This window comes from Prosopis cineraria, unplaced genomic scaffold, assembly GCF_029017545.1.
Source record: "Prosopis cineraria cultivar Desert tree isolate PC_DT_omini unplaced genomic scaffold, ASM2901754v1 PC1, whole genome shotgun sequence".
In the NCBI taxonomy this organism is placed as follows: domain Eukaryota; kingdom Viridiplantae; phylum Streptophyta; class Magnoliopsida; order Fabales; family Fabaceae; genus Prosopis; species Prosopis cineraria.
Window position 1 is genome coordinate 43,987,786 of NW_026555332.1, and position 21,760 is coordinate 44,009,545.

At 33.9% G+C, this 21,760-nt stretch overlaps 2 protein-coding genes across 4 annotated transcripts; both read left to right on the plus strand.

The window, feature by feature from the left end:
• Nucleotides 1-8,059: 8,059 nt before the first annotated feature.
• Nucleotides 8,060-11,740, plus strand: LOC129289928 (ankyrin repeat-containing protein NPR4-like). Of its 3 annotated transcripts, none has more exons than XM_054926672.1 (8): nucleotides 8,060-8,614; nucleotides 8,738-8,887; nucleotides 9,023-9,169; nucleotides 9,409-9,516; nucleotides 9,664-9,771; nucleotides 9,961-10,194; nucleotides 10,339-10,676; nucleotides 10,742-11,740. In XM_054926672.1, exons 1-8 carry the CDS (start codon nucleotides 8,101-8,103, stop codon nucleotides 11,480-11,482), a joined length of 2,340 nt encoding a protein of 779 aa, XP_054782647.1. In that variant the 5' UTR covers nucleotides 8,060-8,100; the 3' UTR covers nucleotides 11,483-11,740. The 3 variants fall into 3 exon arrangements, with proteins under 3 accessions (XP_054782647.1, XP_054782653.1, XP_054782657.1); XM_054926678.1 differs by having other exon boundaries at nucleotides 10,778-11,740; XM_054926682.1 differs by having other exon boundaries at nucleotides 9,463-9,516.
• Nucleotides 11,741-15,608: 3,868 nt separating this feature from the next.
• LOC129292735 (uncharacterized) lies at nucleotides 15,609-19,636 on the plus strand. Its single transcript, XM_054930364.1, has 8 exons — nucleotides 15,609-16,253; nucleotides 16,335-16,484; nucleotides 16,662-16,811; nucleotides 17,644-17,730; nucleotides 17,825-17,935; nucleotides 18,012-18,191; nucleotides 18,267-18,613; nucleotides 18,695-19,636. The coding sequence occupies exons 1-8, from the start codon at nucleotides 15,677-15,679 to the stop codon at nucleotides 19,379-19,381; spliced, it is 2,289 nt and encodes a 762-aa protein (XP_054786339.1). The 5' UTR covers nucleotides 15,609-15,676; the 3' UTR covers nucleotides 19,382-19,636.
• Nucleotides 19,637-21,760: the final 2,124 nt, after the last annotated feature.

A 21,760-nucleotide genomic window follows, 5' to 3' on the forward strand; every position in this document is an offset into this window, starting at 1 on the left:
TAATTACCCTTTCAGGTTTTAACAATAATAATACATTTAGACTTTTAACAAATAAAATGTATGAAGTTTTAAAGCTTTCAATTTATAATTATCCACGTAAAATAAACAAGTGAGATTAATAAAATAGCAAATGTCATTCATGAATTAACAACAAACCGTTATATTATAATATGAAAGTAGTTAAAAACTTGGTTTACTATTTATTTTTTTTTTGTCATGTATAATTAAAGGGTTTAGTGAGTACCAAACTTTTTAGGTAGCTAAGGGATTATGAGATCAAACCCTCCTCCGACCACCTAAGCCAACTATTCTTGTATAAAAATGTTATAAGTGTCGAAACTTTGGTGACTAGTTGCCGCAACTTTGTTGTTGACAAGGGGTCCAATGGTGGTCAAATGGCCAATGTCGAGGATAGTACAAGTGGCCTCTTTTTTTTTTTTACTTTAGGGGCATTTGATTTTTTGACATAATAAATTAATATCAATCAAGGGTCAAGGGACTACAGTGTAATTTTAAAGTCAATTAGTTCTCAACTGATATAAATTTGGTTCTATGGTCCTTGGCCGCTATTTCCCCTTTTAAATAATTAGATGATTTTGTTCTTATTTTAAAGGCTGGTTCATCATCCACATGGTCAGTATAGATTTAATCTAGACTATGTAATTTAATATTAAAATTTGTTATAATTTTATAAATTAACTATTCATATATATTCTAAATAATGTAAATATAATTCAAATGATCTAATTTGATATAAAAGACTATCATAATTTGTATAAATTAATTATTTATATGTATCAGACAATGTATATTTAATATTAATTTTTTTTATAATTTTTAAAAAATTTATTTTAATAACACAGCATTAACAATATTTAAAAATAATTTAAAATTAATGACACATATCATTCCAAGATTAAATGATTCTGATCAACCGGGGGCTTCTTTTACTTCTATGCTATTAACAATTAAAAAAATTACCTAAATGCAGCACCATGAAAAGTATTTACCTAAATACTATATTAGAAATCGTTTAAATCAGGAATGAATTTATATTTGTGAAAAACTCTTTCAAGCCAAGAACAATTTTGCAGTTAAAAATTATTTTTTTTCCAATGAGAAGTGAAATCATTCACTTATGAAATGAGTTTATTTTTTTAACTGACAAGATATAATATTTCTTATTTTACTTTCTCTCAACCTGTTTCACCAAGAGTTGAGTTGACCCATCCATAAATTTTTTAAGATAGACTGAGCAAGTAATGTAGTGGCTAATTGTATATCCAACCTTAAATTGAAAATTTAAATCTAGGGGAACAAGAATATCAAAATTTTAATTAATTTTATTATATGATAATTTCATCATTATCATCACTCCTTTTCACCTCTTTCAGTTCTACTCAATTTGAAGCTCACTACGTGCCACCTCATCATCATCCCTTTTCAACTCACCTGCTTCTACTTAATTTGGATCCTTCATGTCTTTACTTGATGATCCCATGCTATTTCCGTCTGAATACAATACTTTTACTTTTAAACAATCCAAGTAGTGCAGGATCGTTAAATAAATATATGAACAATCCAAATACTTTGACATATAATGAGATTGACTGAAATTTTAAGGCTTTTGTTTCCCTACATTTTCATTTTCAATTGGTGGTTGGGTAGACAAATAGCCACATCACTTGCTTGCTCTATTTTAAAGAATTTGTGAATAAGGCAACCTAACTCTTGATAAAATAGTTTGAAGGAAAGTAGAATATGAAATATTATATCTTGTCAATTAGGAAAAAAAAATTAAATCATTCACTAAGTGAATGATTTCACTTTTGGTCTTTTACAAAAACTGCAATAAATTATCCATTTTAAATTTCAATCATTTCTAGCCATGCAGTGAAAAAAGGGGAAATTACAAATGATTTTCACAAAAAAATAAAAGTTATCAATAGATCTCATGAAGTTTTAAAAATGTAATCAACCCCATGAAACTTAGTTATAATTAATTTATCATATAAAATGATGAAAATATTTTATTTAAACATCATGACTACTGGCTCCGCTTAGGACCAGACCATTGGCGCCTACTCAATTTGAACCTCATTACATGCTACCTCTCATCATTCTTTTTTTAACTCACCTGCTTCTGCTTAATTTGGACATTTCATGTCTTTACTTGATGATTCCACACTATTTTCGGATGAATACAATACTTCTACTATAACATCCCAAAAATTAACCTAAGGTTAATTAAATTAATTTAGAGCAAATAAGTAATTTTGGAGGAATATTTAGATATAAATAATTTTAGTTAGAAGATTATTATTGAATTTAATTTAGATTAAAATCCTAAGTTATGATCTTATAGTAAATAGAAATAGTAATGATAATATTAAAAAAAAGGGAAGAAGAAGGAAAAGGAACATAAAATCAATTGAAAATCGAAGAGGGGGGAGAGAAGTAATTTTTGCTTTAGGTGTTGAAGTGTAAATAATGCCAAAAAAAAGAGAAAAAGTGGAGGCAGAAGAAGACATTCACGTGTGTGCATTGAAGAAGACAAAAGAAAGAGAGTAATGGCCGTGGGACCCACGCTTGTTTTAAAAAAATGCTTTGCTTTATTTCATCTATTTCTCTTCCTTCTTTCTTTATCTGCGTCTGGTGCGAACAGAGAGCGAGCGGGAGAACATGAGCGACGCTGCGGCTAGAAGAGCTGGTTTAGAAGGTGAAACTCCATAATAGGAAACTTTAGATGAGATTTTAAATATTCTAAGACTAGGTAAGTGTTTTGAACATTTTTTCTTAGTCGTTTTTTCCTTTAAGCTGCAAATTTTGATATTTTGGAAAACCTAAGATTTGAAAGAGGGATGAATTTTGATAAGTAAATTTGATCATTGAGGTTATTGGTAGTGTAATAAATATTCTAGAGTATTATTTTATTAATAGAATTGGAATTTGAGACATTTGAGTTTATCCCTAAATCCCTATGGATAGATTTTTGGTTAAATTTGAAAATATAAATTGATTTTGTTGATATTTAGATAATTATTTGAGATGAGAAATAAATTATTATGGCTATAGAATAATGATTCTTGGCTTGAAATCAAGTTTGCAATTTTTGGGTATTTTTATGTGCGAATTTTTAGAATAAAAAGGGAAATTTTGATATTAAAAAATTATTTGAATTAAATTATTATGAAGGAGACTATTGAACCAAGTAGATAGATTCAAATACATGAAATTAAATTTTAAAACTCAAGAGGCTAAGACTAAGGTCTTAAAAATAAAATAAAATAAAATAAATACTTAGGTGTTAGAGTGTGAGTGAAAATTATGTTAATAATATTATTGACACATTGGGATATGATCAATTGTAGATTAATTTCCTTTTGACACCATTTAAGCTTTGAAAAATTTTGAAAGTGTTGTAACTTGAGGGGTAACCTTTAACCTCTCAAAGGTTAAGGTAATCGGGGGAAATCTATTTTATACATTTGTATGTTACTTAATTAATTATGTTGGTGAAATAAAAGAATATATATATATATATATGTGTGTCTAAATTTTGAAATGGTTGTTTGTAATGCATGTGGCTTTGTTGAGACTCTATGACCTGTGACCAAGTTAATTATGACTTGGTGTGAGTAATGAGATTGATGGTTGATAATTATGTGTACACTCTTGGATATAAGTTGTGGATTATACACAGTGATGAATTGTATGAGCATGTTGAGTTTTATATAATGCTAATGTGATTTTGTATGATAATATAAAAATTGATGTAAGAGGCATGATTGAAATATGATGATTGTTGATGTTTATTGAGCAAGAAAGTTGATGAGCATGCGAGATAATTTTGAATTATATATATGAGTTTTTAAAATGCATTTTTCTCATGAACATGATCATATGGTGGGAGTTCGCCTTAGTAAAGGAGTTAGTGGTTACACAAAATCCATATGGTATTTGACTATAAACCAATAATCCTAGGGGTTATAGTCGCTACTTACCTTGTAAGGTACTGTAGCATTGTTTCTATTAAGGGACTTGACCCCATTGGCCAACCTGAAGTTTTGGGTATGACACCCCATAGTGTGTGATTAGGGAGAAACCATGTTCATAAGTGAGTAAGGTAACCTTGGCTCGGTAGTCCCTCATGATATGATTAAGGCCTTGGGTAGTCTCACCACATGGACGATCCCTTTCGGTTGTTGGCCCACGGATTTCATGTCAGAGAAAATAAGGGGGGATATAAAGAAGAGATTGATCATGCATATTATTACTATCATGCCATTTGAGTGATTGATGGCTATGTTGAGAATATGATTATAATTGTAGAAATGAGAACATGTAGTAATTATGTGAATAACGTATATGTGGCTATTTGTGCAAATTATGTACTTGACTTTATTTTGAAATTATTTTCATGAGTTAAATGTTAATGTGATTAACATGTTATTACTATGATTGTTTGAATGGTCACCTTGATAAATTTATTGGCCACTTGCATTCATGATTAATTATCATGCATTTGTATAACTTGGATGTACCTTGGTTACTGAGTGGTTGTACTCACCCCTCTTTTTAACATATTACAGGAGCTAGCTTATCTCAGAAGAACAGAGGAAAGGAGCATTAGGCCAAGTGATAGTAATCACTTCTATAGGCCTTTCTCTTTTTATTTTGATATGTGTATTTAATTTATGATATTGTCAACTAGGATAATATATTCTAGATCCACTTGCATTATGGGTTTTGTGTTGGGAAAAATATATTTTGGGCCCTGGGGAATGTGATTTGATACTTTGTTATATTAACGGGCCAAAATATTTGTGCAAGTGAAAATAGTTAATATTGCCTAATTTGAGAACTTGAATGTTGTTATGGTCTCCCCTTGTATTTTTGATGTCTAAGAGTAAGCAGTTGATATTGATTATATATGAATGAAAAGGAAAATTCATGTACATGGTAGGCTATTGATGAATAGATGATATATAGAGTATGATGATTAGGTAATAGTCATTGTGATAAATGTAATTGAGACCTTGGCCCCCGTTGTCAGTTATGGAAGGGTTTGAGTGGCCAAGTATTATGTCGTAAATATGTATATATGTATTGTAGAGTAAGGCATAGAGAGAAAATAAAGGGGGAAGCTCTTCTCCCATGTTGATGTGTTTCCTTTATCATACTTCCGCATATGTTTAATTGAATGATACGAGTTCTTGAAATATTTTAAAGATTTGGGATCCCTTTATATTGAATCGTTTGTGAAAATACATGTTAAGAATTTATTTAAGTTAATATCTAATAGGATAATCCTTTTGAGTTAGTCCTTGATTTACCATAGTTAGTCTGATAATTAAGTCCTAATTTAGGACACCCTTTACATATACTTTTAAACAATTCAAATATGCAAGACCATTAAATAAAGATATGAACAATCCAAATGATGCTCTTACATATAATGAGATTGACCAAAATTTTCTAGCTTTTGTTCTCATATATTTTCATTTTCAATCGGTGGTTGGATAGACTAGTAGCCACATCACTTGCTTGGTCTGTTTTGAAGAATTTGTGAATAAGGCAATCCAACTCTTGGTGAAACAGTTTGAAAGAAAATAGATTATAAAATATTATGTCTTGTCAATTAAAAAAAAATTAAACTCATTTACTAAATGAATGATTTCACTTTTTATTAAAAAATAATTTTTAACTATAAAATTATTCTTGACCTAAATGAGTTGTTTACAAATATAAATGCATTTTCAGTTTGAATGATTTTTGACGTAGTATTTGAATAAATATTTTCTATGTTGCATTGTTTAGATAATTTATTTTATTGTTTATAGCATATAGGTAAAAAAGCCTTAAAATGGTGATGAGCAGGAAATCCAAGTACTTTTTACTTGACACTTGTATCAGTTCTTAAAACCAGCCCCTCGGCGGATGTCACAACATACATTCGCAGTAGTGATCACGCTTTCCGTACAACCTTATATTGTATAATTGGTCTTTTACAAAAATTGCAATAAATTATCCATTTTAAATTTCAATCATTTCTAACCATGCAGTGAAAAAAAGGGGAAATTACAAATGATTTTGACAAAAAAAATTACAAATATGTCTCATGAATTTTTAAAAATGCAATCAACTCTGTGAGATTTGGTTATAATTAATTTATCATGTAAAATGATGCAAATATTTTTTATTGGCTCTAACCATCCATTGGGAAAAAATATTTTTTTAAAATATTTTTATTAAATTATTCATATTTTAATATTTACAAGTCAGATATCACAGCTCCACGAGTAAGTCTTTAATATTATAGGTCATATTTTTTGCATTTACAAGTTCACCTCTGACAATACTAATAGGTCAATATTTACATAATGTACAAGCTAAATGTCACATATTTACAAGTTACATATCTCAATTCATGAGTCTAGTAAATCTATGAATTTTATTTGCAAATATCAAAGTATTGATATCACAAGAGGTTGACTTGTAAATGTGAAGATTTTACTCATAAATTTTGAATATTTCCTTGTTAATATGTTATGTTTAACTTGTAAACAAGTAAACAACAATGTATTAATGTTTCAATGAAAATCAAAATATTATTAAAGAATTTTTTTTTGTTTGGTCAACACTAGTCAAGAGGTTGTTGAGAATCTAAGGTTGTTTGTGTCATTTTTCATAGCAAAATCAATTACAACTAAATTCCATAAAATTTGAGTGTATTTTAGTAAATTTGTTGAACTTATTTATAAATAATTTTTTTATATGAGATTTATTTGTAATTTTCTCATAAAAAAATCACAAAAGGGTCTAATGATATATCAATATTATTTCCTTATTTTTTGCAGCATTTTATCATTTTTAATTTATAACATTTGAGCAGGTTATTGTAGATTTTGAAATCTTATTCATTTGCAAATCTTAAGTTACTCATCAAATGCAGGGACGTGGTTGCCCCTTTTGAGTTTTGATATTTTTTAAACATCATGACACTTCCCATGCACATAATATATTAAAGATAGAATTATATCGAACCATAAAATTTAGATATCCTTAAAAAATATTCATGGAACACAGTTTCAATTTATACGTCTCAGACACTCGGCCACTCTTTTAAATCAAGTTTATTGATCTTAAAAAAAATCACTTGTTTCAAGGGACGAGGAACTATACTATGCCACATTAGCTCGGCCCACGTTAGACCAATCCTTTTCTTAAGTAACCAGGCACTTCTGTGTCGGTGGGTATGCCCAAAATTTTCACTCAAAAGGTATTAATCTTAGCCTTGGGCTAACTTGTTATTGGTGAAAATTTCAAGTTTTTTTGACCTTGTGAAATTTTCAATGTATTCTCTGGTACCAATCAAGTTATTTTTTAACTATATTAATTCATCAATCAATGATATATAAAAACAAGGGTTAGACGGATCTAATGACATTCTTGGTATCATCAGAAACAAAAAAAATGTGTTAACATGAATGAATAATTGTTAATGATTATCAAATGCAAAATAAATTAATTTGTTGTGAATTAACCAACCAGTTTTTTGCGTTCTTGGCCTGTGAGGCGTAAACCAGAAGAATCACTTGTTTTGGCATTGGCTTGCGTAAAGATAAACTGCACCCGTTATTCCCCGCAACCGGTTCATCGATTGGATAAACATCTCTCTTTTCACTTTGCCTTTAACATGTCAGCTTTTTCTTGAACAGAAAATATTAATTTTTTTCCCGACCTTTGATATCATGTCAGGACATTAGGCTGCGCAAAGAATAAAGGTGTACATGTACTACTGCACCCATAATTCTCAGCAAACCTTTTCGTTATATTATTGGATGAACATTCTTCTTTTCAATCTGTCTCTAATCTTTGGCCTTTTTCTTTTCCACGAGAACTCGGACCCACTATCAGACGCTATCGATCTGCAGGAATAACTTAATGACCCGGCAACCCCCCAGCACAGGAAGCGATCATGGATCCGTGATCCATCCATATATGTACATGTACATACATACGCAAATATATATGCAAACGCACCTACACGTTGAAGTCGATTATATTGCTGAAAGGAACTATCTAGGTGGTGAGAAAATGGGTAAAGACCTAGAATCTAGCAAGAAGCAGCTATTTACATTCGCCATGAAAGGGAAATGGGAGGATGTGATTGAACTGTACAAGAAGGAACCGAGGCTTCACAAAGCCAGAATAACGAGGTCGGGAAGCACAGCGTTGCACGTAGCAGTGTTTGACGGGAACGAGGAGGTGGTGGAACAGATGGTGAAGCTAGCTGAAACATGTCCGATACACTGTAAAGAGGCTTTAGAGACTCAGAATGACAGAAAAAACACTGCTCTGCATGTAGCTGCTTCCATGGGGAATCTCAGAATCTGTCATTTGATTGCGCAGAAACATCCATCCTTAGTCAATGTTCGAAACGTCGACGGCGAGACACCTCTCTTCCTGGCGGTTCTTCACGGCCGAAAAGAAGCGTTTCTTTGTCTTCATTATCTTTCTCACCCTAATGGTTCTTCCCCCAATTATGTTAACTGTAGAAGGAACGACGGCGACACAATTCTTCATTGTGCAATTGCTGGGAACTTCTATGGTAATAGTACCTCAGTCACCTTCAAATCCTGATATATATGATCTTAGACTTCTCTAGTACTGTTCTAACCATTTATAATTATCATGTTATTTATGTTGTTATATATTGTATTATTATTGGCAGATTTGGCATTCCAAATTATTCACCTGTATGAAGATCTAGTGAACTTGGTGAACGAAGAGGGGTTGTCTGCCCTCCATCTGCTTGCAGCGAAGCCTTCTGATTTCAAAAGTGGTAGCCGACTTGGGCGATATGAAATGATCATCTATCACTGTAAGTACTGATTAAGTCATATTGTTCATGGAAGGAAGGCTACTATTATTAATATCTACTGATCTAAGTATCATTTTTCTTCATGTTACACACACACACACACACACACACACACCTTGTTTTATTGTTTGGAAGGTATATTTGTTGAGGAGCTCAAGCAAGCTGAGAACCACCATCAACAGTCATTTTCAGAGGAAGGCAGGAACCCAAATTGCAATATTCCAGACAATTACAGGACTTGCTGCGACTTTTTTGGGATTGTGAAAACTTCGCTCACCGTTGGTACTATAATTTCTTCCTTGTTCTCATTCTTCACTCGTAATTTCTTTCTAATTATAACTACATAATGTAGCTTGATGTAAGTACTGTTCACACCCACACGCATGCGGTATTAATTAAAGGCAAAGACAAAGACATTAATACCATCAGGCATTACATTAATTGAATAGAATGTGCGTGATTTGTTTTCCCTCCACCTTTTTAGCTTTACCTTGAGACAGCTTGTGTATTTTCATTCCCAGTAACCAACAAATTTCCAGTGTTTCACTTTTTGAAAGACAAATTTTTTTCCAAAGGACAGCCTTCAAATGCAGGGGATCCCGAAGCGGCAAGAAACAATAACATCCAAGGTGAGGATTCTTTTGGGTTTTGGCGCATGTTTCTGTTTTACTATTTTCTAGGAAAGCGAATTTGCTGGGCACAAGATGACAAGACTATGGACTTGTAATGCGCGCCCTCGCCAATTCACAATTTACATTACATTTGTCTATTATCAGATCGTAGAACTCATCATCATACGCGTCAGTTATATCCAGAAAACTACGAACCCTGCTGTAAATTTTTCAGATTTGTATATCTGGTAGTGACGGTGATTCTTGGCCAAGGTATGCTTGTCTATATTATGAACACTCGTGTGTTACTTTGCAATAAGTAGATAGGAGAGAAAAAGTATCGATCCTAGGTTTTGTTTGTCCCTTTTACTCTGTTTTTCAGGTATACACGCGTCTTTAATTTGTTACTCCCATATTAATTAATCCTAAATAACCGCTCATATATATTTTGTAACGATCCAGGATCGAGCGGATTAAAAAGAATACGAAGAAAGAGGGAGAAACATGTTTGGTCTCTTCAAATAATGAATGAACTTCTTTGTCGTGCTTCCTTGTACGAGTACGAAAACAACGGGAGTGAACCCCAAGTCGATGATTTTGCCCCAGACAACGATCATAAAAAGGATGAAATAGCTTCTTTAGCCCAAGACAGCAAAATAATCAGACCTGGAAACGATAAACATCAACAGCACGAAGGTAAATTTCGAAATTTTAGATCTTGATAGTATCTCTTAGAAAGGAACAAACCAAGGGTTTGGTTCTCAACAAACGTACCTAATATATAATGTATTTAGAGTTTGATTATTCTCTCACGTGATCGGCAACATTTGTTATGTGAAGGTGGGGAGGATTCTAAAAAGAAGAGAACGGAGACACCTATACTAATCGCTGCAAAGAACGGAGTGACGGAGATGGTTGAGAAGATTATAGAATTATTTCCGGTGGCTATTCACGACATGAACGAAGAGAAAAAGAACGTAGTGCTGTTGGCAGTAGAGCACAGACCACATGTATATCAGCTGTTGCTCCAACGGAATATTCTGAAAGAGAGTGCATTTCGGAAGGTGGATCACAAGGGAAACAGTGCATTACACTTGGCCGCCAAATTTGGACAGTACAAGCCCTGGCTTATTCCCGGCGCTGCGCTCCAAATGCAATGGGAAATAAAGTGGTTCGAGGTAAATGATTGATCACTGATCTCCTGTGCCTTCGTATCATATTATATGACACATGGATCTCACAGCTTTTTGTAAATGGCGATAAACATATGTGGATGAAGTTTGTGAAGGAGTCGATGCCGTCTCATTTATTTGTTCGACGCAACAACCGTAATAAAACCCCGAAAGACATCTTCACTGAAACTCACGCACAGCTAGTGAAAAGCGGAGGGGACTGGCTGAATAAAACCTCAGAGTCATGCTCTGTGGTGGCGGCTTTGATAGCGACGGTGGCCTTTGCCACATCGGCCACCTTGCCTGGTGGTGTCGACCAAGAAACCGGCCACCCGACCCTGGAAAGGGAGCCAGCATTCAACGTGTTTGCCATCTCATCACTCATTGCATTGTGCTGTTCCATCACGGCTGTAGTGATGTTCCTATCCATACTCACTTCTCGTTATCAGGAGTACGATTTTAGAGTAAACCTGCCCATGAAGCTAATATTGGGTTTGACGTCATTGTTCATGTCGATTGCTTCCATGTTGGTGTCATTCTGTGCTGGCCATTTCTTCGTGCTCAGGGATCAACTCCAATACGCTGCGTTACCTATATATGCAGTGACTTGCCTCCCGGTGACCCTTTTTGCTCTCGCACAGTTTCCATTGTACTTCGATTTGGTGTGGGCAACTTTAAAAAGTGTGCCTCAGCGTAGCTACAAGGCCATCCCCATTAAATTCAGCGGAGAGGATTCTACCCAGAAATCAGAGGTGCCAAGTGGAGAGAGAAAGAGAGAGAATTCTCGCACGCCACGATCTCCTGCAGACTAAACGCAGCCGCTCAAACCGAAGAATGACAATGCTGGGCTAATGTCGGCACATCGCTCATTAATTCTCGAATCTCATGCATATATGTGTTTTGGAATTTAAATACTGTTTAATAATTTAATTTGTGACTTGTTCGACTGTGTGAAGGAACAGACAGTATAACTTTATTGTGCTCGTGTTACTTTTGAGATGTATACGTGTGCATGTGGATCTCCATATACATATTGTGCTCCAAATGAATGATTACGATAAAAAGCTCAACTGTCAGCAAATTATCCGAGTTAATAAAATGATTCAAATTAATAAAATATATGGAGTAAAATATTTAGGGTAACTAATAATCAAATGGCATCTCATCGTAACGAGAATTAAAATAAAATAGTCCGAGTGCTAAAAAATAGTGGATATTGTTAAATTTATTATATTAAGTATGCTTAAAGATAGCATACTCTATTAAAATAATTTAAACTATTTGATTAGATATTTCTTAAGCTTTATTATTATAATCCATTTTTTAATCTTTTTAAATATGAGACTTCTTTTTGTACTTTAATATTCTTTTTATTATTTTTTTTTCTCCTTTTTATTTGGACTTGTACTTTTTTAGTCTCAGAGGCATTAAGTCTATTTAATTTCTTCTCTTTTCTTCTTCTTCTTCCCTCTTTTCTTTTCTTTTTTTAACTTCTTGTTGTATTTTTTTTTCATCTTTCATTTCTTTTTTTTTTCTTTCTTTTTTTTGTCTCCCAATTGAATGGCTCATGATATCATTTTATATTTATTATATTAAGTATGTTTAATGATAGTATACTCTACCAAAATAATTTTAATCATTTGATTAGATACATCTTAAGTTTTATATATCATAATTTATTTTCTAATCTTTTTAAATGTGAGATTTCTTTTTGTATTTTAACAGGCATAAGTTGTCTACGAAACATAAATATGCTGCTAAACTGACGTGTAATCAAGTGGTACGAGGGGTGTGTGTGAGAACGCACATTAATTCCATTCTCATAAAACATGTGTGTGTGTGTGTGTTTTATTACTTTTAACTTGAAATGCATGCAGTACATGAAATCGTTAGTGCCACCTCAAGTTCCCTTTTAAACAAGAAAGGGCAAACTCCGGGACAAATCTTCATTGGAGATCATAAAGATCTTGTCAAAACCAGTGGTGAATGGCTTAATCGCATGTCTGAATCTTGCTCGGTGGTGGCTGCGCTGGTCGCCGGAGTTTCTTGTGCAACATCAAGCACTCTACCGGACGGCAACGATGACAAGAACGGCAAGCGGACCTTAAATGGACAGCCAGTGTTTGAACTCTTCGCTGTCACTGCACATTCCTTTGTGTTAGAGGACAAGTTCGATGAAGCAATAATCCCTCTTTTATGCTGCCACATTTCTTCCTGTTTACTTCACGTACAATCGCGGAATTCCCGCTCTACGTGGGTCTTCTTGAAACCGTTGTTGGCGAAGTTCAACGGCCATGTGATTATGTGTGTATTTGATTTTTAATTTATAAAAAATTTATTTAATAAAAGTTTATTTAGTAAAAATTAGTTGTTATAATAAAATTTACGTTTGAATATCTTTTTTTAAAAATCAATTTGATAGACTGAAAATTATTTAATTTATGATAATGAAATGTGATTTTGAATATGAAAATCAAGAAAATCAAACTTTATGAGTCTACCAATTAATGCTTATCCTTGACCTGTTTATCTTAATATTTGCTTCTTCTTCCCCACGTGTCATCTGATCTTAGTTAATACTTGTGCTATTTCTGCTGGCCGGTTTGCCTCAACCTCCCCTGTTGACTGTTATTTTTGTCGATTTGTTTGTAGTAATATGTTTGTGTTGTGTGATTTTATTATATGCAACAAATATATTGTTACCTAAAAACACAAGATTGTGTGTGATTCCTTGTTGTTTTTAACTTATCTAATGCATGAAAACAATTTATGTTGTTATTAATTTTGCAAGAGTATTATTAACTCCTATTATTAACATACCTACGTTTGATTTGATAAAAGTAACTAAAGTATATGTTCCTTTTTTTCCCTCCTAAATTCGATGGATTAATTAGTTATTATTTATTTAAATGTAATATTTATTATTTGAAAAATGATATAAAAAGATATATTTTAAATGCTAGTTTATAAATTATATTTGTTTTATTTAAAATTAAAAATTTAAAAATAAAACTATTTAAACAAGAGAATCCATTATAGTATTAACTGGTAAAATAAAAAAGAAAGAATTACAGCCAGCTCCCTTCCAAGAGAATTAATCACGGATAAGAACCAATGCGAAATAAATTGTTGTTAAAATAAGAAACATGACTTGTTTTTTTTTTTTTTCAAATGGGACTTGTTATTGATCCTTGTTCATATTTTAATAACAATCTATTTCGTATTGATACTTATCTGTGATTAATTTTTTTAAAAGGGGGTTGGCTGTAATTCTCCCAATTAAAAATGAGAAAAACTGCAAGTTATTGTAAAAACCGTTACTGTCTTGTAATTACTGTTACAGAGAAGTTTTTAAATAAATGGAATGCAATACATCATTTATAATTTGTTTAATAAAAATATAATAGGGTATATTAATGGAAAATCACAATAGTAATTTCTTAACTACGCTTAAGATTTAGGAAAGAACGCCCATGCAATCCCCTACTTGCACGCGCACATTAAAAGGATTTTTAGGCCCAATTTCTATAACCCATTGACCCATTTGATTGTGTATTTTTCTATTTTTTTTCCAATCAACATTTAATTGAAATTGCTCAAAAAAAATTTTGTTAAGATTTTTGATATTGCAAAATAGCATAGTTGAAATTTATTTTAATTTTCAAATAATATAAAAATGATACATGTTAGATTGTGTATTGACATAATAATTAGAAATTCAAATTTTAGAAAACTAAAAAAATTACGTACGCTTTCGAGCTTTATCCTGAGTCTTGTCAATAATGTTAGGTTTAAGAAGCATAGTCAATTTAAAAAATGCGGGCTTTTAGGCTCAAGCCCTAATTAAAAAGCCTTCCTGGTTTTTTTTTTTTTAGCCAGAAGCTAGAGCCTTCCTTATTAACTGCTCCATGTGCAATAATTAATATATGAAATTGTATAAAAATAAAAACTTCCATGCGTTTCATATCTCCCCGGGGTACGCATCATGGCATCACACATATCAGGTGGAGGTATGGAAAGCATGAAAGTTTTAAATTTGCTTATCGTGGTACCTGACACTTTCCAACAGGATTTTCTATTATTGTCATTAATTTGAAAGTTGAGTGTCATAAAGATGTAAACATTTTTTGTGGCTTGGCAAACACGGTAAAATTTTGACGAATCATGCCATGTTCAAGCGTGGTTTGCATGCGAACGGTCTATATATATGTGATTTTTGCGAGAGGAACGAAGAGTTACTACGATGTGCTGAGAGATTTGCATCAAGGCAAGAGATATTTAATTTGGAGTGCTTTGAACGCATCATATTCCTTCTCTAACAATTTCTGGTATACGGATTATACAAGGTTGGCTTTAATAATTTGCAGAAATATCACAATCAAGACTAATATATCTTTTTACGCCAAACAGACATATAAAATTAAATTCGGTTTGCAGAAAGCCAGCTTCATCCCGAGCCAGAGAGATAGCCAAAACACGCAAGTAATGTGGCAAGCAAGCAAGCTCCCTAGAAAAAGCGGCTCTTCTCCTTCTTGTTTAATTTTCTTTTACACTTTTGCTCCTTTAGTTTTCTTTTCTTTTTTTTTTTTTTTTGCTTTCTATCACAGCGTCTGTACCGTCGGCACTGGCCACTACTCTCTCCCCCCTTTTCTTTTTTAAATCGGCCAAGCACGTAACACAAATGTTTAGCTTTGCCTGCACAGGCTGAGATACCTGCATACTTTAGCAGCAGAAAGCTAGAAGGTAGAAATAGATCAGATAGATTAATGCTTTACTCTTGTCTCTCATCTCGTTTATTCGATCTTTGTTTTGCCCCTTTTCGTTTCTGCTGAATATTTCAGCAGCTTCCTCTTCATCTGAGATGCATGAGAATAACTTGGTAACTCGGTAAACCCCATTCCGTGCATAAAAACAGTGATCGTCTCAATATTATATAAATTAAACCATCGACGCACTGAGATCATCAACATAGCAGCTGCGCGATAGAAGCAGGTAGAGACACGATTATGGATACGGTTACGGAGCTGATGGAAAGCATTAAGAAGAAAGAGCCGATGGGAAGCATTAAGAAGAAAGAACTGTTTACATATGCCATGAAAGGCAGATGGGAAGGAGTGATGAAGATTTACGAGGAGGATCCAAGGGCACACAGCGCCAGAATAACAAGGTCAGGAGACACGGCGTTGCACATAGCAGTATCGGAAGGGAAGGTCAAGGAGGTGAGAGAAATGGTGAAGTCTGTTATATCCTATCAGTACGAACATGCTATAGAGGCCCTGCAAACTTGTAACGATCGGGGGAACACTGCTCTGCATTTAGCGGCTGCCATGGGGGATGCCAGAATATGTGACCTTATCGCAAGTGCACATCCTTCATTCAGTTCATTGGTGGATTGTCGTAACCGCGACGGCGAGACACCCCTCTTCCTGGCCTCTCTCTATGGCAAGAAACAAGCTTTTCTTTGCCTTCATTATATTTATATCCGTAACCCTCCCGACGGTCACCCTCCACTCTACTATGCCAACTGTAGAAGGAAGGACGGCGGCACTATTCTTCACTGCGCAATCAATGGAGACTATTTTGGTAAACTCATTCAACACATTCATCATCATCCATCTCTTGACTTTATAAGAGAGAGTGAATTATTGGCACATTTATATGCAGATTTAGCATTCCAAATCATACACTTGTATGGAGATCTAGTGACCTCGGTGAACGAGGACGGCTTGTCCCCGCTGCATCTGCTAGCAGCAAAACCTTCTGCCTTCAGAACTGGTAGCCGCCTCGGACGAGTCGAAAAAATCATCTATCACTGTAAGTATTTCATATTGTTTTTTCCTGCTTTCCAGTGCAGTACATGTTAAGGAAGCTTATGGCCTATCAATATGCATTGCCTCTCAATTTGAATCATCGTCCCCTTCGTTATGTTATAACGCTGTAATTTCAAAAATCAACATGCAAGCCTCTCTCTGTTTGTCTGGACTCTGGAAGGTATATACGTTGATAAGCTTAAGGTGGCAGAACCGAGGCAATACCATACTGCAGTCGAGGATGATGACCAAGCAATTCGTCAATACTTTCCAGACAATTACCACGTATTGTGGGACACTTTCAACGTCATCAAATCTATGGTCACTTCTGGTACATTTATATTAATCCATTTATAATTCATGCAAGTGCAACCTATGTTTTGTCACGCAAGATCGTTTTCGTATGCATACAAGCAATTAGTTATTTCTCAACATTCGGAAAATATAGACTGCAATTCTCCATTTTCCACTGATTATTTTATTTTTAAGAAAATAAATAAACGTATTAGTTTATAATTGAAAAATAATATTGGTGTAAAACAAGTAGGGGAAAAGGGAAGAGAGAGGGAAGAGAGAGAAAGAAGAAGAAGAATACGTCTTTGAAAACTTTTACTCAAAAACTAAATATAAATAAAAAACTTAACTTTAATTATAAAATTTTAAAATAATAATAATTTAAAAGAAAAATAAAACTCAAATGGATATTTATTGATTCGAGTTAATTAGATACTCATTCAAATTTTAACAATAACTTATTCTAAATTAAATACAATCTATTCAAATTTTTTTCATTTATATTTTGGCAATAATTGATCTTTGATTGATATAAATTTTCTCAAGCAATTCTTGATTGTTATTTTTCCTAATTTAAATTCAAATCTAGATTCTAAATATAGTTCAAATTTTTAAGTTGTTGATATTTAAGATAATGATAAAATAAATAATGAATCCTAAATCTTAGATAAATCCTAATTAACCATTATCCCATATTTTATCAAATATATTTTTATTAATTTGATGACATATAAAGATATAAAAAATGATATGCTAAATTCTTTTTCCTTCATAAAGAATCCAAGCGCGTGAGGTGTCGCCACTGGCTATTTGCTGAACTTATAACTGCCATTAAATATCCAATTAATATTTGAATGGTAAATCTGTAGCTGTAGGAAAAGGAGAACCTGATCATCAAGCAAACGGCAAGGATGTCGAAAATGCTAAAAATCATCACGCTGTCGCTAGAGCTGGAGGTCAGATTTTTTTTTTTTTTAAATTTTCGGTCGGTAATTTGCAACTTAAGAGAAGCATTTGACAATCGTACACACTGATCATATTATTAATTAGGACGGGAAGAAGTCAGGGATCATGAAAGTGGATTATTTCCTGCTAACTACAGAACCTGCTGTAATTTGATAAAATTCTTTTATCTGGCGCTGCTGGTAATTCTTGGACAAGGTACGCCATTTGTACAGTACTATTTATAATCCTGTACTGCACATTATCATATCTTACTTTGATTTACGTAATGCAGGATCGAGCAAGTTAAACAAGATACGTCGAAAGAAGGAGAAGCACACTTGGTCTGTCCAAATAATGAACGCACTTCTTGATCGTGTTTCCGATTATGAGTACGAAGACAACGGGTCGGAACCCGATATGCCAGAGGAACTGTCAAACTTTGTGTCTAAGCTATCATTCAACAAGGGCATGGGTGAGAGATCAGCGTTGTAACTTGAAATATATTCAGTAGTTTGCATGGACTATTAAATCTATTATTAATTTGCAGATGTGGGAGTGGAAGCTTCTAAAAAAAGAAAAAAGGAGACACCCATACTCATTGCTACAAAGAATGGTGTGACAGAAATGGTAAAGGAAATTCTAAGACTATCTCCGGTGGCTATCTACGATGAGAATGAAGAGAAGAAGAACATAGTGTTGTTAGCAGTAGAGAAGAGGCAACCCCACGTGTACAAGTTGCTGCTGGAGAAGAATTTCTTTAAGGAAAGTCTATTCCGGCAGGTGGATAATGAGGGAAATAGTGCGTTGCACTTGGCAGCCAAACGTGGACCTCACGAGCCATGGCGCGTTTCCGGTGCTGCTCTCCAAATGCAGTGGGAAATCAAGTGGTTTGAGGTACGTACGTCAGTAACTATATATGCTTTAGATAGCATGGTTAATATCTCCATACTTAGAGCTATATGGTTGGCGATGCAGTTTGTGAAAAATTCGATGCCGCCTCATTTTTTTGCCCACTACAACAAGAGTTACAAAACGCCGAAAGAGATATTCACCGAAACTCACAGTGACTTGGCGCAAAGCGGGGGAGAGTGGCTGACAAAGACCTCAGAGTCGTGCTCGGTGGTGGCGACACTGGTTGCCACGGTGGCCTTTGCCTCGTCGACGGCCGTGCCCGGTGGTGTGGAGGAGGCTAGCGGCCGCCCAGTTTTGAGAGAAGAGAGAGCGTTCGACTTGTTCACCATCTCATCACTAGTTGCCCTCTGCTTTTCCATTATCGCCACCATCATGTTCCTATCGATTCTCACTTCTCGCTATCAGGAATTCGATTTCAACAGGGACCTGCCGAGGAAGCTTATTCTGGGCATGTCCTCATTGTTCATGTCCATTGCATCCATGTTGGTGTCGTTCTGTGCCGGCCATTTCTTCGTGCTCAAGGATCAGTTCCGAAGCGCTGCGCTTCCTATATATCTTCTGACTTCATTCCCTGTGACACTCTTCGCTCTGGCCCAATTCCCTCTTTACTTCGATCTCTTGAAGACTACGTTAAAGAAGGTTCCGCAGCGAAGCTACAAGGCCACCCCAGTAATGGAGCACAATTCAGAGACGAAGAGCAAGAATGGGGACGAAAAGAATGTTGAAAAGGGCCAAGGATCCCCTCCCTAAAAACCCTGTGAAATGACTTTAACTTGAGATAATAAAGAGTAAGAGATCATGGAGAAGTGATCTCTCATTGTACAGTTCGCAAAGTCTCATTTAGATACCCGTCTTCACTTTAGTCAGAGAAAGAAAACAAGAGGAGGTTATGGAAGGGCGGGACTGGCCGCCGAATTCGAAGCTTCAGTGATCTGTTGCATTTCTTTTTTTCTTTTTTGCTTTGTCCTTTCTTTATTTCAGTTAAACTATATTTCAAGAAATACTTTTTTTTGGTACAAGAAATACGTTTTAATTTAAAAAATATATACGGTCATGAAGATTGCAAAGTGGAAAGTGTCTTGTCTGGAACCTTTGTAAATATCCGTGTGTGTGTGTGTGTGTGTGATCCAAAAATTTACAAGGGAAGAAGGATCAAGGGGACCTACGGGCTACGTGCGGATTTAAATCTTCTGAACTTAAGACTCATAGATTTGTGTAAAGTGTTTTTTATTAACATAGAGAGAAAAATTTTTATATTTTATAAAAAAAAAATACAACAACAAGAAGTCTTATCCATCAAATGGAATTGTTTACTTGCACAATTAAAACAAATTCATCAATTTCATCAATAAAAATACTAAAATTTAAAAAAAAAAAACCTTCATACAAATTTATCAATTTCAACTTTAGTGAACTTGAATCCCTACGGACTGCTACAGACTAATCAAATTTTTTTTGGCCGGAATCTTCTCAAGAGGAGTCTGAGGCTGATTCAACATTGCTCATTTGTCCTTGTACTTTATCAAATGCCTCCCTCCTTATTATAATTAAAGAGGTATCAGCTGAGATAAAGTGTTAAATTTGCTAAATTGTAAGGACGGATTTAAATCATTTGAAGTTTACATATATAAAGTTTTGTGAAATTTTCCTTTTAAATATTTTTTATTATTTTATAAAATATAAAATAGTTTTTTTCTTCTTTAATGCAAACTTCACTAAAAATCATATATTTCAATTTTATTTTAGAAATCCTGCTAAGGCAGGCAAGATGGTGGAGTAAAACTTCACATAGATATTTTATGAGGAAGAGAAAAAAGAAAAAGAAAAGAGAAGAACACCACGATACCACTTTCAAATAGCGACGCATTGTCATCAGAATGAATATTTCCATATATACTTGAGGGTATGCGTTTTATGTGTGTGTGAGAGAGAAACCAAAGCAAAGAGAAGAAGTGAAGAGTAAGACACTTGACTGACATCAATGGTGATGCGTGTGCTGCTGTGAGAAGAGAGAAGTGAGCATGTTTGTGTTAAGTGTGTGAAACACAAGAAGAAGAATGAAAGAGTGTCGGGAAGGGTGACGTGAAAGAGAGAGGAAGCGAGATGTAAAATTGTAGAAAAAGATACAAAGCTTGTGTATATTACAGTTGGAGAGAATAATAAAAATTTTCTCCTCTTTAAGTCATTCCTTCCTTGTCGAAGTTCACATCAATTATTTGAAAATTCTCCTATTCAAATTTCAACATCCGCTCTCCACACGTTAAACACCATGCAAGCTCCGGCATTGCGTGATTCATGCGGTCTATGTATCTTTTTTCTTTGAAAAAATAATGTGTTGAAGTATATGAACAAACTTTGATGCGCGTATTTGATGCGCGTCACTCAAACAAGCTCCGTTGTCTTAAGTACTTATGCACAATGACATTTCATGACTCAAAATTAACGTCGACTCCATATGTTGAAAATTTGTCTCATGTTGTATCTGGGCCAGTATTGTGTTTATATTTGGGCCTGCGTGCTATTCATATTGTAATGATTTATTTTTGGGCCACGTTACGTTTACTGCGATCTGCTGGTGCTGATTCTTGTTTCTTTCTGGCTATTTGAAGCCGGGATGTTTTTATCATGGGATGAGATCATTCAGGAAATTTGTACATTCTTACGAAATAATGAAGTCCTGGTTGAGCCCAAAATTCCAGATATCATTTTAGTTCTGTTTCAGAATTTCTCCACCATACAATGTGGAGAACTCATGTGTTCACTAAATAAACCAAAATCACTTGTTTGCCCATTAAATTAAACTGAGCCTTAATTCCAAAATCTCAACACAAAGACCAATACAATACTTGCGTGTTCAAGTAATTTTAGTTTCTAGGTGCAGCCGTGCAACACACGGAGGTATGGTAATATGGGAACTGAGTTTCCTCACTCATCCCTCATCTTTGGATGAAGTTTGGATTATTTCAATTTTAATTTGGATGGTCCAAATTTTAAGTATTATTATATTTTTTATATTATATTTATTAAAATAAAAATTATAAAATAATTTTAATAAATTTTTATTTTTATTTAGTCTATATTTAATTTAGAGAGTCCAATTTAATATCAAAATTTTTATAATTGATTATC

Bases quoted from the DNA above. Each gene is read 5' to 3' on its own strand.
- LOC129289928 (XM_054926672.1), top strand. From the start codon at position 8,101: ATGGGTAAAGACCTAGAATCTAGCAAGAAGCAGCTATTTACATTCGCC. The intron at 9,517-9,663 runs GTGAGGATTCTT...GTCTATTATCAG, and splicing joins AAGAAACAATAACATCCAAG to ATCGTAGAACTCATCATCAT. The intron at 9,772-9,960 runs GTATGCTTGTCT...GTAACGATCCAG, and splicing joins GACGGTGATTCTTGGCCAAG to GATCGAGCGGATTAAAAAGA.
- LOC129292735 (XM_054930364.1), top strand. From the start codon at position 15,677: ATGGATACGGTTACGGAGCTGATGGAAAGCATTAAGAAGAAAGAGCCG. The intron at 16,485-16,661 runs GTAAGTATTTCA...GGACTCTGGAAG, and splicing joins CGAAAAAATCATCTATCACT to GTATATACGTTGATAAGCTT. The intron at 18,192-18,266 runs GTGAGAGATCAG...ATTAATTTGCAG, and splicing joins ATCATTCAACAAGGGCATGG to ATGTGGGAGTGGAAGCTTCT.